Raw genomic sequence first — 13,081 nt, 5'->3', positions numbered from 1 at the left:
CACTGGAACTCCATAGTTTATAAGGTGCCACCATGCCCTGCCTCCTGTCAGAAACACTGGGGGAGAAGGGGGCGTTATTGTAAGTTAACCCCCATGACTGCATTGTACCTGTTTACTTTGAAATAAACAGTGAGTCACTGAATCAGAACATTTTACAGAGACTAAGAGGGCTGGTACATGTAATATAATTTTGTATGTAGTAAAAATGAGCTTCCATCATGATCCACACCTCCCATCTTAGGATCCAAGCTTCTTGTACCACCCTAATGATCAAAAGATGAACAGGTCTTATCCAGTAGATAAGGGAGACTCCCAGCTTTGAGCAGCTTGGGATCTGTTAGCACATAACGAACTATGAAACCTGGTTGAGTTGACAAGAGCCAGGTCTCTTTGTCCTTTCTTTTTTTCCACCCTCATTGGTATTATCCTGTGAAACATAAAGGTCTTTGACTTAAGGACAAATGTGCATGATGAGAACACACTGGCTAAAAATTCCTAGTCTTTCACAGAACTCTTCATGCAGCTTAACTACATGAAAGGATGTTCACAATAACCTCCTGTGCACTATTTCTTTGTTATGGTAGCATTGTAGGTCTTCTTATCATTTATTTGTATTGCAGCAGTGGTTTTCAAACTGTGTTCCATGGAGCTCCGGAGTTCTACGATAGCTCATCAGGGGCTCTGCAAAGAGACTGGGGATAATCCGGGGATAAGGCCAGGTTGCTTGGTTCTATGTCTCTCTGTAGGATAGGGGTAGGGGTTGTGTGGCAGAAGAAGTGATATCTAATGATGGTTGAAACTCAGTGTTTGGTGAACTGGTTAAATATCTGCAAGTCAGATTTGAACCCCTGAAGCCTCTGAGCATTTGTGATACAAGATGTTAACTTGCAAGTGTTTGGTGCATGTACCCTTGTGAGTAGATGTAATTCCAGAGAAGGGGACTTGGCCATTCAGGTTTAACCATCACTTTTCTCTATTTTATAATTCCTAACTGCAGTATCAGTGTTGCCAAGCCAAAGGATTAAAAAATTATGCGTCATCACTACAATCACGAGTGACTTAAAACTCAGTTTTTGAGTTCTGCTTCTTTGCCACCTTTTTTCTGAGTCGTTAGGGTACGCTCATGTAATATTTTCAAGCTTGACTATACACCTAGTAGGGCTGTATGTGAGTGCACTTGTTTTGTTCTGTTTCTTTTAAAGAATGCTCAGTCTCATGTAATCACATGGCTGTAGCAGCTGCATCTTTAAAATTAACACCCAGAAACTTGCATTAAAATTATGAGAGTTGGTTCCATTGTGATAGATAAAAGGTAGAATAGGACCAGCTTTGCTGAGCTTTAGCTGCAGTTCATGTCCAGTGACTCCATTGCTTTATATTCTCCAGGAACTGAAGGGGGAGCAAGTGAATTTACTTTGTGTTGTCCGATGCACAGTCAAGAGCCCCTCAAACTCTTCTGTGAAACCTGTGATGTTCTTACTTGCCGCAGCTGCCTTCTGACAGAACACAAGGAACACAGGTATCAAATATGAATTAATTGCTGTCCCTATTTACTCCCCACCTAAAAACGTAGTCAACTTGTAGTTGAAGTTTCTTAACTGCATTTCCAACACACATTTGAAAAGCGAGGAAATCAGACGTTAATGTAACTTGGACAGACACACCAAGCTGAGTTATCAAGCCTTGCCCCTGAACAATATGATATTCAAACACACTCACAGACCCTTACCTCCTCAACACACACTGTTCTAACTCCAGCATCTATCCAGCTATCCTTAATGCCATCTGAACATTCACAGGTGTGCATCAGCATTTCCAGTGGTGCCCATATTTTACTTACATATGCACATTGGCTATTACAAGCACCCAGGTCCCTGCTTCTCTTCCCACTACTCACCTATGGTATCCAGCTATTCATAAACGCACAACCTGAATTTTGGCTTCAGCCTAATTAAGATATTTCTCTAAGAGACATTATTTAATTGTTTATGATGTGTCATTTTGCCTAACAAGGAACTCTGAGGTCAAATGTAATGTTGAGGTTTTAACTGGGATTGTTAGAATGTGAGTGCGAATGCTGTGGGAAGGAGATTTTTGTCAAATGAGTCTGTGACCTGCATTTGGATAGTAATGTTTGGACAGCAGTGGATGGGATGTGAAGGGATATAGTAGGTGTGTGATGGGAAGAGAAGCATGGAAGATGGGGTAACACAGGAATTGGAAAATGGCTAGGGAGTAAATATGGGCAGCTAAAATGACTTGCCCAAGTCACAAGTCTGTGTTTGTGCTGAGGACCTGGGTGTTTGTAGTAGCTAGCGTGCATGTTTAAATACAAGATGGGCACCTGCTGAAATTCTGTTGAACATTTGTGAAAGCTCAGGTGGTGTTAATGACACAATGAGGTCCACTTGGACACTGCCAGAAAATGTTAGCATTGTTCAGGTAGTAGTGTTCAGGCTAGTAACCTGCAAGGTTTCATAGCATAATTTTTCTTTCATGGTGAATAATTTATGAACAGGAGCCGGAGGCAAAACTGTGTGAAAACTTGCCTTCCTTTTCCAGGTTCAAGCATCTTGAAGAGGCCTTGCAAAATCAGAGAGTTATTCTGGAAAATGTAACAGCAAAAGTGGAAGAGAAAAGAACTGGGATTCAAGTCTCAGCAAAGCAGATTGAAGACAGGTAATTGTTAAAACAGTTACTTCATGGAAGTTAAGCAGACAAAGATGCCATGTCTTTGTACTGCAGAAGTGTGCGAGGCCTTGGGGGCATGGGCCCATTGGTTGTAGATTTTGATGATTTCTTGGTATTGTTGAACTTAAAACAAGAAGAAATCAGAAATACTCATAACAAAATCTGGAAATATGTTCTCTAAGAAACCAGCAAACAAGAAAATACTGCCATAAACTAAATGGTCTGTAGGTAAAAAAATAATTACATAAACTTATCAGTTATTCTTCTTGTATTTGTTTGATGTCAGTGGAATAGAAGAAGAGTTATAGAAGTTTTAAAGTCTTCAAACCATATAAATCCCCCTGTACTGTTATTGCAATGTAGACTCATAATTCTTCTGGAAGCAATTTAATTCAGACTGTCACTTAGTTTGCTTATCTGTTGTTAACTGCTGTCTGAGATATGGGAGGGTTTCTTGACTTGGTGCTTGCCTTTGTTAAACAGTTTTAGAAAAAACTTTTGAGAGTCTGATCCAACTCCTTTTCACTCAGTGGGAATCTTTTGATTGGCTTCAGTGGGAACTGGCTCTTAGTCCTTTTACAATACTCAAAAGCATTTTCCTTGTAATTAATAAGTACAAGACACTGGATAAATGGAATGTTGATTAATTTATCCAGGTCCATTTATACTTTACTCACAGGCTATTTGAAGTAAAACATTTGCACAAAAAAGTAGAAAATCAGATCAAAATGGCCAAGATGGTTGTGATGAATGAAATCAATAAGCGAACAAATTCCCTTCTAGAACAACTTGAGGTAAGTGAGGGTGATGTTACTGATATTGAAAAGTTGACTACTAAAGGATCTTATCTGCCATCTTTTTGCCAACTTAAATTTTAAGGCTAGCCAGTAGAATGAACATGCCTGTGGAAGTTCCAGTGTGTCTCTGTTTTAGTTTTGAGGGAAAAAGAAAAAATATTTGTATGGGACCAGAGGAAGAAAAACAACTGAAAAATGGCATATTATTTACTGTCTCTGGGCTTGGCAAAATGCACAGAATCCACAAAATGGCCACACTTTCTTTTCTAGTATACAAATATAGAGTTTTATAAAGACATCTATTTTTTCTTGTTGGAAATTAGACTTACTGTTTCACTTTTCTGGAAGTGGTCTGCAATTTGGTGTTCTTCAGGTTTAAATATATGGGACCTTATTTTCAGTTGTTCTGAGCACACAAACTCCTATTGAAGTTAATGGGATCTTTTGAAAATCAGACCTTGAGTGTAATGGTTGGGTAGTCATAGGTTGGGCAATCAGAATTTGCAAGGAGGTTTTGAAAATGTTGATAATTGTGTTTGACCTAGCCATGAATAAGCAGTCTTGCAATAAAGGAAAGCTTCTCTGTATTGCCACCATAACATCACTAAATGTTAAGGTGATTTGTTAGGATTTCAGGCATCTTGACAACAATGGCCTTTCGGTCTAAACTATCTATAGCTGCAGTGGAACTGCTTATGGGCTAACAGCTTAATATATACTAAAGTGCTTTGCTGGTTCAGTAAGTAAGAGAGAGACGAGCTAGATCGGTACACTGATATAGCTCTACAGTCAGTTTCTTGTCTAGTTGTTGCTCCCATTGAATTCAGATTGGTCTGTTGCAGAAGGCGAAACCCATCTCTGCTATCTCTTTTTGCTTGTTGTTTCAAAGAAGTTTCATGAGTTTCAGCAAGTGCTTATCCAGGCAGTGACTTTCATGTACTCTTTGTGTGTCCAAGTATGCCTAAATGATGCTGACAGTTACATACAGAGCATACTGGGTTTTTTTTTATTATTACCAGAGAATCACAAGTGAAAGGAAGCAGAAACTGGAGCAGCAACTTCAAGGCATCGTTGTTTTAAACCGGCAGTTTGAACATGTGCAAAATTTTATCAACTGGGCTGTATGTAGTAAAAACAACATTCCATTTCTCTTCAGTAAGGAACTGGTAAGAATAATACTGAGGTAAAATTGTGCAGTGGCTACAATTAAATGAGGGTCAGATAGAGGAATGGAATTAAGATTAATAGAATATCAGAAAGAAAAAAGATAGGAAGTTTCACAGAGCTACCCTGAATTGTATGAAACTAAACCAGGGACTGAGGAGCCCTAAATAGATGGAAACCTGCAAGGCATCCATAACATGAGATTGGTGAGCTAGAGTGACTCCAGATTCAAACTAAGTCTCTTGTTCCTTGCAAATAAAAACTGTAATAGAAAATGTTTTGTGGGGCACATGAATGTCAGCTGGGAGTGTCAGCTGCAAGTTTAATCATTAATCCATATTTATTCCTGACCAATAGCCACTGTAGGGTTGTGATGATTTCTGAACTCTAATGATTTTATATTCACCATAAAATGGTGGTTCTTTGATTTGTCACCAGATTGTGTTTCAGATACAGCGTTTACTAGAGACAAATTGTAGCACAGATGTAGGCCCTCCTTTGAAGATCAGATTCACTTGGGACCCTTCCTTCTGGACTAAACAACTTTCCAATTTAGGTAAGGAAAACAAAGCAGCATTCTATTGGCTTATTTGGTAAGTGCTTAAAATTGTACAAGAAAGAGACGAAGGTAAAAAAAAAAAAAAAGGGTCCCTGGCCAAATGAGTTTTTTTTAGCTTAATTAAGAAATTGTTCAGGGATCAATAAATGTGAAATAGTTATTGGACATGGACACTATTTCATCACCTGGAATACTTAGAAGTGAATGAAGGGCACAATGTAAGCTTTAAATATCCCTATACTGCAACTTGCAGTGTATGATCTGTTTAAAAAAAGTGGAGGTGTTCAGATCTCTAGATGTAAAATACTTAAACACAGTATTCATTAGAGTAGTATATAATCAGCTTAAAATATGAGGTGCCCAAGAGGTGATTCTGACTTGGTTAGATAAGGTCAGGACAAAATATGAACCTTTGGTCATGGGGATCCTTTGCAATAATAAACTACAGAACTGAAGTTACTTTGGCTTGGTTAAGACTATGGGCCTCTATGCAAGTTTCACCAACAGTGGTTAAAGAACAGAAACCAACCAACTCACAGTGCAAAGGACTATAAGATACTGGGGTGCTATAAGTTCTGTAGAAACGGTCCTTTGTTTTATTTTGTAAGTGTTCTATGTTAAGCTTTGTTTAATTAGGCACTGACATTTCAATTTATTCAATAGTATCGCCAGCCATTTGTTATGTGATTGTGTCCTCATTATTTGCATATTTACTCTGACTGGAAAATGGTCTAAAGGTAGATGGACCTGTCCATTCATTAAATTTGAATTAAGAATTGTATTAGAGTACATACACACTGCCACAACTAAATAAAGGCATTTATCAAGTTTCAAACTTATACCATATTTGATTGAACATAAATATATACTATTACATAGAAATTATATGTACTGTAGTAACACTTGGTGGGCCTACAGACATTAGGGGTTGTGATTGAACACATAGTGCTTTATACAAAGTGCCATGAGTTAGAGCCCCCTGCCTCAACCCAACAGACATTTCCCTGTTGGGTTGGTGGGGCAGTAGAATTGAGCCCACCTGCACCGGCCCTCCTGGCCAGCAGGTGGGGGCACTTCAGTAGCCTCTGAGGAGGCTGTCAAACTGCCCCTTTCCCTAGCTTCAGAGCTCCCAGTAAGGGATGGAGGGAAGGGAGCAGCACCCAGCTGCTGGCTGTTTTGCCTGGCCTGAGCTGGAGTGGGGAGGGGGGTGTAATGGAGCCCCCTCGCCTCAAGGGCCTGGTCCAGCTCCCCCCAGTACTGCAACTGGGGTAGCTGTGGAGGGGAGCATGAGGAGAGGGGTCTCCATTCCACCCCTTCCCCCTCTAACTCATGCTGGGCAAAACAATTGGCAGCTTAGTGCTGCTCCATTCCCTCCCTTCTCTGCTGACAGCTCTGGAGGGGGGCTGGGTTGGTATGCACCAGCCCAGCCCCACCCTTCATGCAAAAACTTCACCCTCAAGGGAACACAAGTTCCCTAAGGTGTTCTGCTTTTGAGTACCTTAATCTAGTAGCTGATTTGACGTGGGTCAATATTTTGCATGATCAGCCATTTAAAAAGTACTCTTCAGCCTTGCATGTGTGTTATGTCATGGCACTTTCAGGGGTCCAATCATGCAAAAAATGTCATTTGTGTAAACATCCTTGATGTTCGTGCCAAACTGAGAACTTTGGCTTTGCCTGATTTATGTTAAATACTGTTTTGAACAAAACTAGCCCTGATTCTTCCCAATTAGTGGCATCTTTGTACCAGTGCAATGACCTTCCACCTGGCCAATCAGTTTAGGAGTTCCTGGGTAGAATGGAGATTGTATAACAAGTTTATATGATCTCCTCCTGTTCCCCACATAGTGACACAGATGGGGCAGTTCAAAAGCTCTCATCCTCCTCTGCTATAGGCCATACCTTTAGCATATACCTTCAGAGAAAGTTTAACTAAAGATTAAATTTACTGGATTTTTTTGGTTTATTTTTACAGGAGGTTTAACTTTGGAAGGTGGACACATCTCTCATTCAGATGTCCTAGCCTATGGGAGTGCTCAGGGATTACACACCCCATTGTATCATGGACATCATTCACCAGCGCCACAGCTCGAGCCTATCAGTAATCATTCACATCAGTTTCCAGTCCCTGTTCAGTGCCCTACACCAGTATGTTGCTCACATTGCCTCAATGTACCTCACATGAATAAAGGTCCACTTCCACATCAAAGCATGAACCATCACCAGAATTTTAGACAACTTCCTGAAATGCAGTCGCAGCAGCATTTTCCACTGCAATACAATATACAGCAACATGAAAAAGAGCAGAGGTGTACTTCACAGTCTTTGAAAATCATGCAGTCTGATCTAGAGCAACAGTCCCAGCCAGAGCCAGAGAACATATCTGTACGGATGGGAAAGCACTTGCAGGTACAGCAGCTGCAGCAGACTACACCTTCAGTTTATACCATTCCACCACAAGATGTCCAGCAAATTCACACCAGCCATGCACAGCAGTTGCACAGCCAGCCTAGTCTGCAAACTCCAGCTGTTCAAGTGCAACTTGGTCATCCCCAGAAGCTGAAACTTAACCACTTGCAGCAGTCACAACAGCAGCAGCAGCAGCCACCGCCACCACCACCACCACCACCACAACCATCCCCTAGTTCAAGTCAGAAAGAAAGCAGCCATGAACAAGTCATACAGCAGAGTTTGGATATCATGCACCACCAGTTTGAACTGGAAGAGATGAAAAAAGATTTGGAGCTTCTTCTCCAGGCTCAAGGACAACCAAGTTTGCAGCTGAATCAGACCAAACAGCCTCAGCATGTTCAACAAACCATTGTTGGACAGATAAACTACATAGTGAGGCAACCAGCCCCGGTTCAGCAGCAAATCCAAGATGAGGTGCAACAAGTAAGTTCTCTGAAAACTTATCACTTCTGCATTTGTTCTGCCAGTGAGAATGAGATGATAAACTTAGATGTTACCATAAATTCCACAACCCTGATAGTTGCAAGTTAGAGTTCTTTTTTTAATGTATTAATTAAGCTTGATGTCACTCCATGGATATCACTTTTTTTTATATTTTTGTTAAAAATAATTATTGTAGGACTAGTTATTCTTTTGTGTAGATATCATTTGCTTGTGTTACAGTAGGGGCTTGAGGCGGACTCTATTGTGTTAGGTGCTTTACATGCACAATAAGAAACAATGCCTGTCCCAAAGATGCTTCCTTTCTCTTTCTTTGTAATATCAGGAAATGGCAAAGTCCTACACGTAAGTTAAAGAAACAAAGTTGAGTCAAAACAATATCAGTTCTGGATTATAGCAGGGGTGTCAAAGGCCTGTGGAGCCCTATCAGCTGGCCCAAGAGTCTTGGAGTGGACCACATACTACATACCATGCATGTTGGATTAGCTCTGCATGCTGCATGCAGTGCACAGGGCCACTGCAGGATGCATGCTACATGTATTACTTGCTCTGATTGGTCCAGGATGCGTGTTGCACGTAGCACCCACTGTGGCCAGTCTGAGATACATACTGCATGTGGTGTCCTCTCTGGCAGGTCTGGGATGCCTGCTGTATGCAGTGCCTGCTTCAGCTGGTTTGGGAGGTTCACGCAAGGCTCGCCCCACATGTTGGATGTGGCATGCGGGGCCAGTCTGTGAGCCTGATCAGGCCCATGGACTGACTGGCCCTGTGCCAGTCATCCAGCCCTGAAGGGCCAAATGGGTTACAGCAATCCTGTATCTCACCTCAGCTGTTTTTTCCAGGCAGCAAATAAGTTGAGGAAGTTGCCCATTTCTTTTCTTTTGTCCAAGTAATGCAAAGACAGCAAAGTAGGAATTATGGTCCTTTAATCTGAGAATTGTGTTCCACTCTACTAATAGCTGCTGTTATGGCAACTGTTACCCTGTTAGTTAATGATACATTAGAATTCTATAAAATGAGTCATATTTTCCCCTTTCCTTCGTGAGCCAGAATTATATTTCTATTATGGTATATTATATAATGATATATCTTTTGATTATGGAATAAAGTTGGTAGTTGCTGCCCATTTAATATGTCTGAGAATTTCCCAATTAGGCCAAAGCTTGCATGAGGAGATGGCCTTTCTAATGCATTCAAAAGGCAGTGAGGACTTGGGCAGATCTCCCACAGATATGAATTGCATTGACTTGATTCTTTCATTGATCAAACTCTTCTCCATTCCCACTGTGGCCATCTCCCCCTGGGCCCTCATTAGTTTAACTGTCATGGTGAATAGCTGGGTTTTAGCCCATCCATCTAGGCTTTGTTGAGTTCTGTGCATTAGATATCACTTATCTCTTCTGGTTATCCCTCTCTATTTAGTTATTTCTATCCAGAGTTACTTTTAGTATTTTTAAAACAACAGTATTGTTTTAGAGTTTGAATATTCCTCATACAATGTGCTAATGTGATCTCGCTACCATTATTGGACCAGAGTCCTTGAAAACACTGAACTCTAATCCTTTCATTATAGCGTTGTGAAGATTCTGCTGAACTAGATGGTCAAAAACCAGTGCTTCCACTCGATAGAAACGTTATGCCACCAGTGTTGCAACCATCATCTGAAGAATTCATTGCAGGCAGTCATTCCCCAGAGAGCACCTTGCAACATCCTTCTTTGAATCCAGTGAGAAAGGTATGTGCCACTTTTTTCAAAAATCTCGTTAAAAAAAAACATGCTTTTATAGTATTGAATGGTCAGTGATGGTTTCATTGAAGGTTACACTGAAGTTGGAGGGTTTAAATATGTGGTATGTTTTCTGTCAGCATAATGGTTTGAAAGTAATCAGGCCATTTTCAACGATGATTACAACGTACTCAGGGGTCAGCAATCTTTTGCTATTGCAGGCTGCCATTTGTGACCTGACCACCTGCTGTAGGCTGCATATCACTGCCCCTACTCCTCCCTCTCTCTCCACCCCCCCGGAGTGCCCAAGCCACCTGTACTTACCCTTATCACCAGTTCACATGGACAGTGGCAATGGAAAGGATTAACTTTTGTGGCTCCATAGAAACAGATGCTGCAGAAAGACTAGATGTAATATGGCAGATGGTAGGACCCTGGGAATGCCCCTGTAAGCTTCATTAGAGCATGGATTAATATAACAATTGATCAGTGTCACAGGGTACCATCTCTAGGGGTGGCCATAAAGCCTCTTGAGGCCAACAAGTTTTCCTGTACCCTGCTCTATGGGCAGTCCATCTTTGTCTTGTCCTCCATGCCTTGATGGTAATTGTTATTAAAATGCGTGAGGCTGCCCTGGTCTTATTGTAATAACTACCAGATTTTGGTCAAGTCTTATGAGCCAATTGCGTGGGTCCATTGTACCCCTACACTACACTCTAAGACTCAAAGATGTCATTCTCATTCATGTTCTCCCATTAGTCATACAGTCCTTCTCTGGGCCCTCAGACCTCTTGACTTCTCACTCAGTCCCAAACTGGGCTGCCAGACCCCTCAGTCTTTCACCTGGCCCCTCTCTGGGCTGCCGGACCCCTTTTGGCCTCTTCCTGGACCCTTCTGGTCCCCTGCTTTCCTGGCCTCTCTCTGGGCCTCTGGAGCCATCTGGTCTCACTCTCTCCTGACCCCCATCTGAGCTTCTGGACCCATCTGGTCCCACTTACTCTTGGTCTCACTCCGAGCCTCTGGACCGCTCTGATGTCACTCTCTCTTGGTCCTACTCTGAGCCTCTGAACCAGGGGTTGGCAACGTTTTTGGGCAGAGCGCCAAAAATACCTGCAACGTTATCTTCTAAGATGCTGGTGAACTGGGGCGGATGGTAGGGGAGCTGCAAGGGTCCTGATCCTTGTTGTGGTAGTTCAGACCTGGCCCCTTCCCCAAGGTGCGAGGGCCAAGCAAAATGCCTTTGTGCGTCACACTGGGGTTGTCTACCCCTGCTCTAGATTGAATTGGTCCTACTCTCTCTCGGCTCCGCTCTGGGCCTCTGGACTCATCTAGTGCTGCTCTTTCCTGGCTCCTCTCTGGCCCTCTGGACCCTTCTGGTCCCACTTTCCCCTTCCTTTTCTGTCAAGGTGTGGCCCCTTAGCCTTCCTCCACCATGGGGTAATCCACAAGGCAGTGGGAGCTGAGGCTTTTAGGCTCCCCATACTTGCCTTTACTTGGGGTGGCCCATGCGTGGCATTTCATGGAGGCTGCCCCACCCTGCTAGCCAGCCCCACTAGGGTGCAGTTTCAGGTCTTATCTAGGGCCAGTCTCTAGGCCATCCTGTTCTAACTATCCTGTCCCATCCTGGGCTCCCTCTGGTGCATCACACCTCTCCTGGGCTGTGGTTTTTCAGTCCCTTTCCTCACCCCTCTTGGGCTACAAACTTCCAGGCCTCCTTGCCTGGCTCAATCTCTTGGACCCCTTTTCCTCAAACCCTTCTCCTCAGATGGCACTGCTTTAGCCATCTTCTTCCGGGGGTGAATGCCTCTTGACCCTTTCTTCTCAGGCTGTGGCTACTCATGGACTTTCGACCTATCCTAGGCCCTGGCCCCACCTCAGGCCATTTGAGATCTCCAGGCTCCCCTGGCTCAGGCAGTCTCTGTGGTGGTCTCTTTCAGCCTTTTGACCCCTCTTGGGCCCTGGCCTCGCACAGGCCAGTTGAGATTCTGAGGATCGGTCCTCCACTGTCAGCTCTCTCTCCACTGTGGGTCTGCCCTCTTGGGGACCCTCCATACAGCCTCACCCTCAGCTCCTCTCTCTGGACTCAGCCAGACCCCTTTATAGGTCTCTCACCCACAGCTCCCCTCTCTGGGATGACCCAGACCCCTCAGTAGGACCCCAGATACTCAGCCCTCTCAGAGCTCTGGACCCCACACTGGGTCCCTAGGAACCTCCTTCAGACCCATAGTTTCTTCCTAAACTTCCAGACTACTTCTTGTTGTGTTTTCCTTGCTGTCATTCAGGAGCTGCAGCCTTTTTGCTGGGCAACATTCCCTCACCAGCTTCCAAGATTTCACTGCCAGCTTTGCTCAGGGCCTGGGCTTATTATCTGCCTTAAGCTCATCCCTCCTCCTGGAGCAGATGACTCCCTTCAGTCAGCCCTAGCCACCACCTGCAGGCTCCCTGGGTCAGCCAGCTACTTGGCCTCTTAGTGGCAGGTGCCTTAAGCATCCTGCCACAATTGGTTCATATACAAATCACGCAGAAGCTCGAATAAACAGCTTAAACTGAAGTAGGCCTCAGTATGTACAAAACTAGGCATGCCATGTATTGGTTGCCCAGAAGTGCTGGAAAAGTAGTTTACTAGTTTTAGAAGTGCCTCCAAAGCTAACAAATAGAGAATGAATGGATAAGACCAGTCAGGACACCAAATACAGAGGGTGTTTTTACACATGTTCCTAGGGTAGGGGAAAGAAGGCGCTTTAGAGTGGCTCTGAGAACCTCTCTAATTAAAGTACTGGTAACATCTCATGTATCAGTGTCCCCGTGCTTCAAAATGGTGGCAGAGGCACTTTAGTTAAAGCTGGCTGAATGAGCTTTAGTTAAAATGCCCCCACTGCCATTTTGAAGCATGGAGACACTGATACATGAGATGCAGAGGATGGCTGGAGCATGCTAATTAGCATGCTCCAGCAGACTTGATTAATTGAGTCTGCTCTGCTGCACTGCAGAGAAGAAGAAGCCTTCCTGCTCATCTATAGGCACCCAGAGTGACTTGGCAAACTGAGATCCCTATTGAATGAGAAGGCTGCACTAACTGATGAGAAGTAGGATGTAAATGAAGTCACCTAAAGAGTTTAATAATTGTAAGAACTAAGATTCGTATGCTGTAAGCATGAAGTTGTTTTGATTGGTGTATAAAAAGGGGTCTGGGGCTTAGGGGTTATACGCATGCCTGCACTATGCCTCTAA

General features: G+C 43.2%; 1 protein-coding gene across 1 annotated transcript in view; it reads left to right on the top strand.

Annotated features, from left to right (window-relative positions):
* TRIM66 (tripartite motif containing 66) overlaps window positions 1–13,081 on the top strand; it is a 97,488-nt gene that overhangs the window by 45,638 nt on the left and 38,769 nt on the right. The window contains exons 7-13 of the mRNA XM_059722658.1: window positions 1,387–1,519; window positions 2,563–2,679; window positions 3,371–3,485; window positions 4,508–4,654; window positions 5,091–5,208; window positions 7,187–8,106; window positions 9,698–9,859. Coding sequence (XP_059578641.1) covers window positions 1,387–1,519; window positions 2,563–2,679; window positions 3,371–3,485; window positions 4,508–4,654; window positions 5,091–5,208; window positions 7,187–8,106; window positions 9,698–9,859 — 1,712 coding nt within the window. The remainder of the gene's footprint in view (window positions 1–1,386; window positions 1,520–2,562; window positions 2,680–3,370; window positions 3,486–4,507; window positions 4,655–5,090; window positions 5,209–7,186; window positions 8,107–9,697; window positions 9,860–13,081) is intronic.

This window comes from Alligator mississippiensis, chromosome 2 (genome assembly GCF_030867095.1).
Source record: "Alligator mississippiensis isolate rAllMis1 chromosome 2, rAllMis1, whole genome shotgun sequence".
Classification (NCBI taxonomy): domain Eukaryota; kingdom Metazoa; phylum Chordata; order Crocodylia; family Alligatoridae; genus Alligator; species Alligator mississippiensis.
The sequence above is the reverse complement of the archived record's forward strand: the minus strand, read 5'-3'. Positions and strand labels throughout refer to the sequence as shown.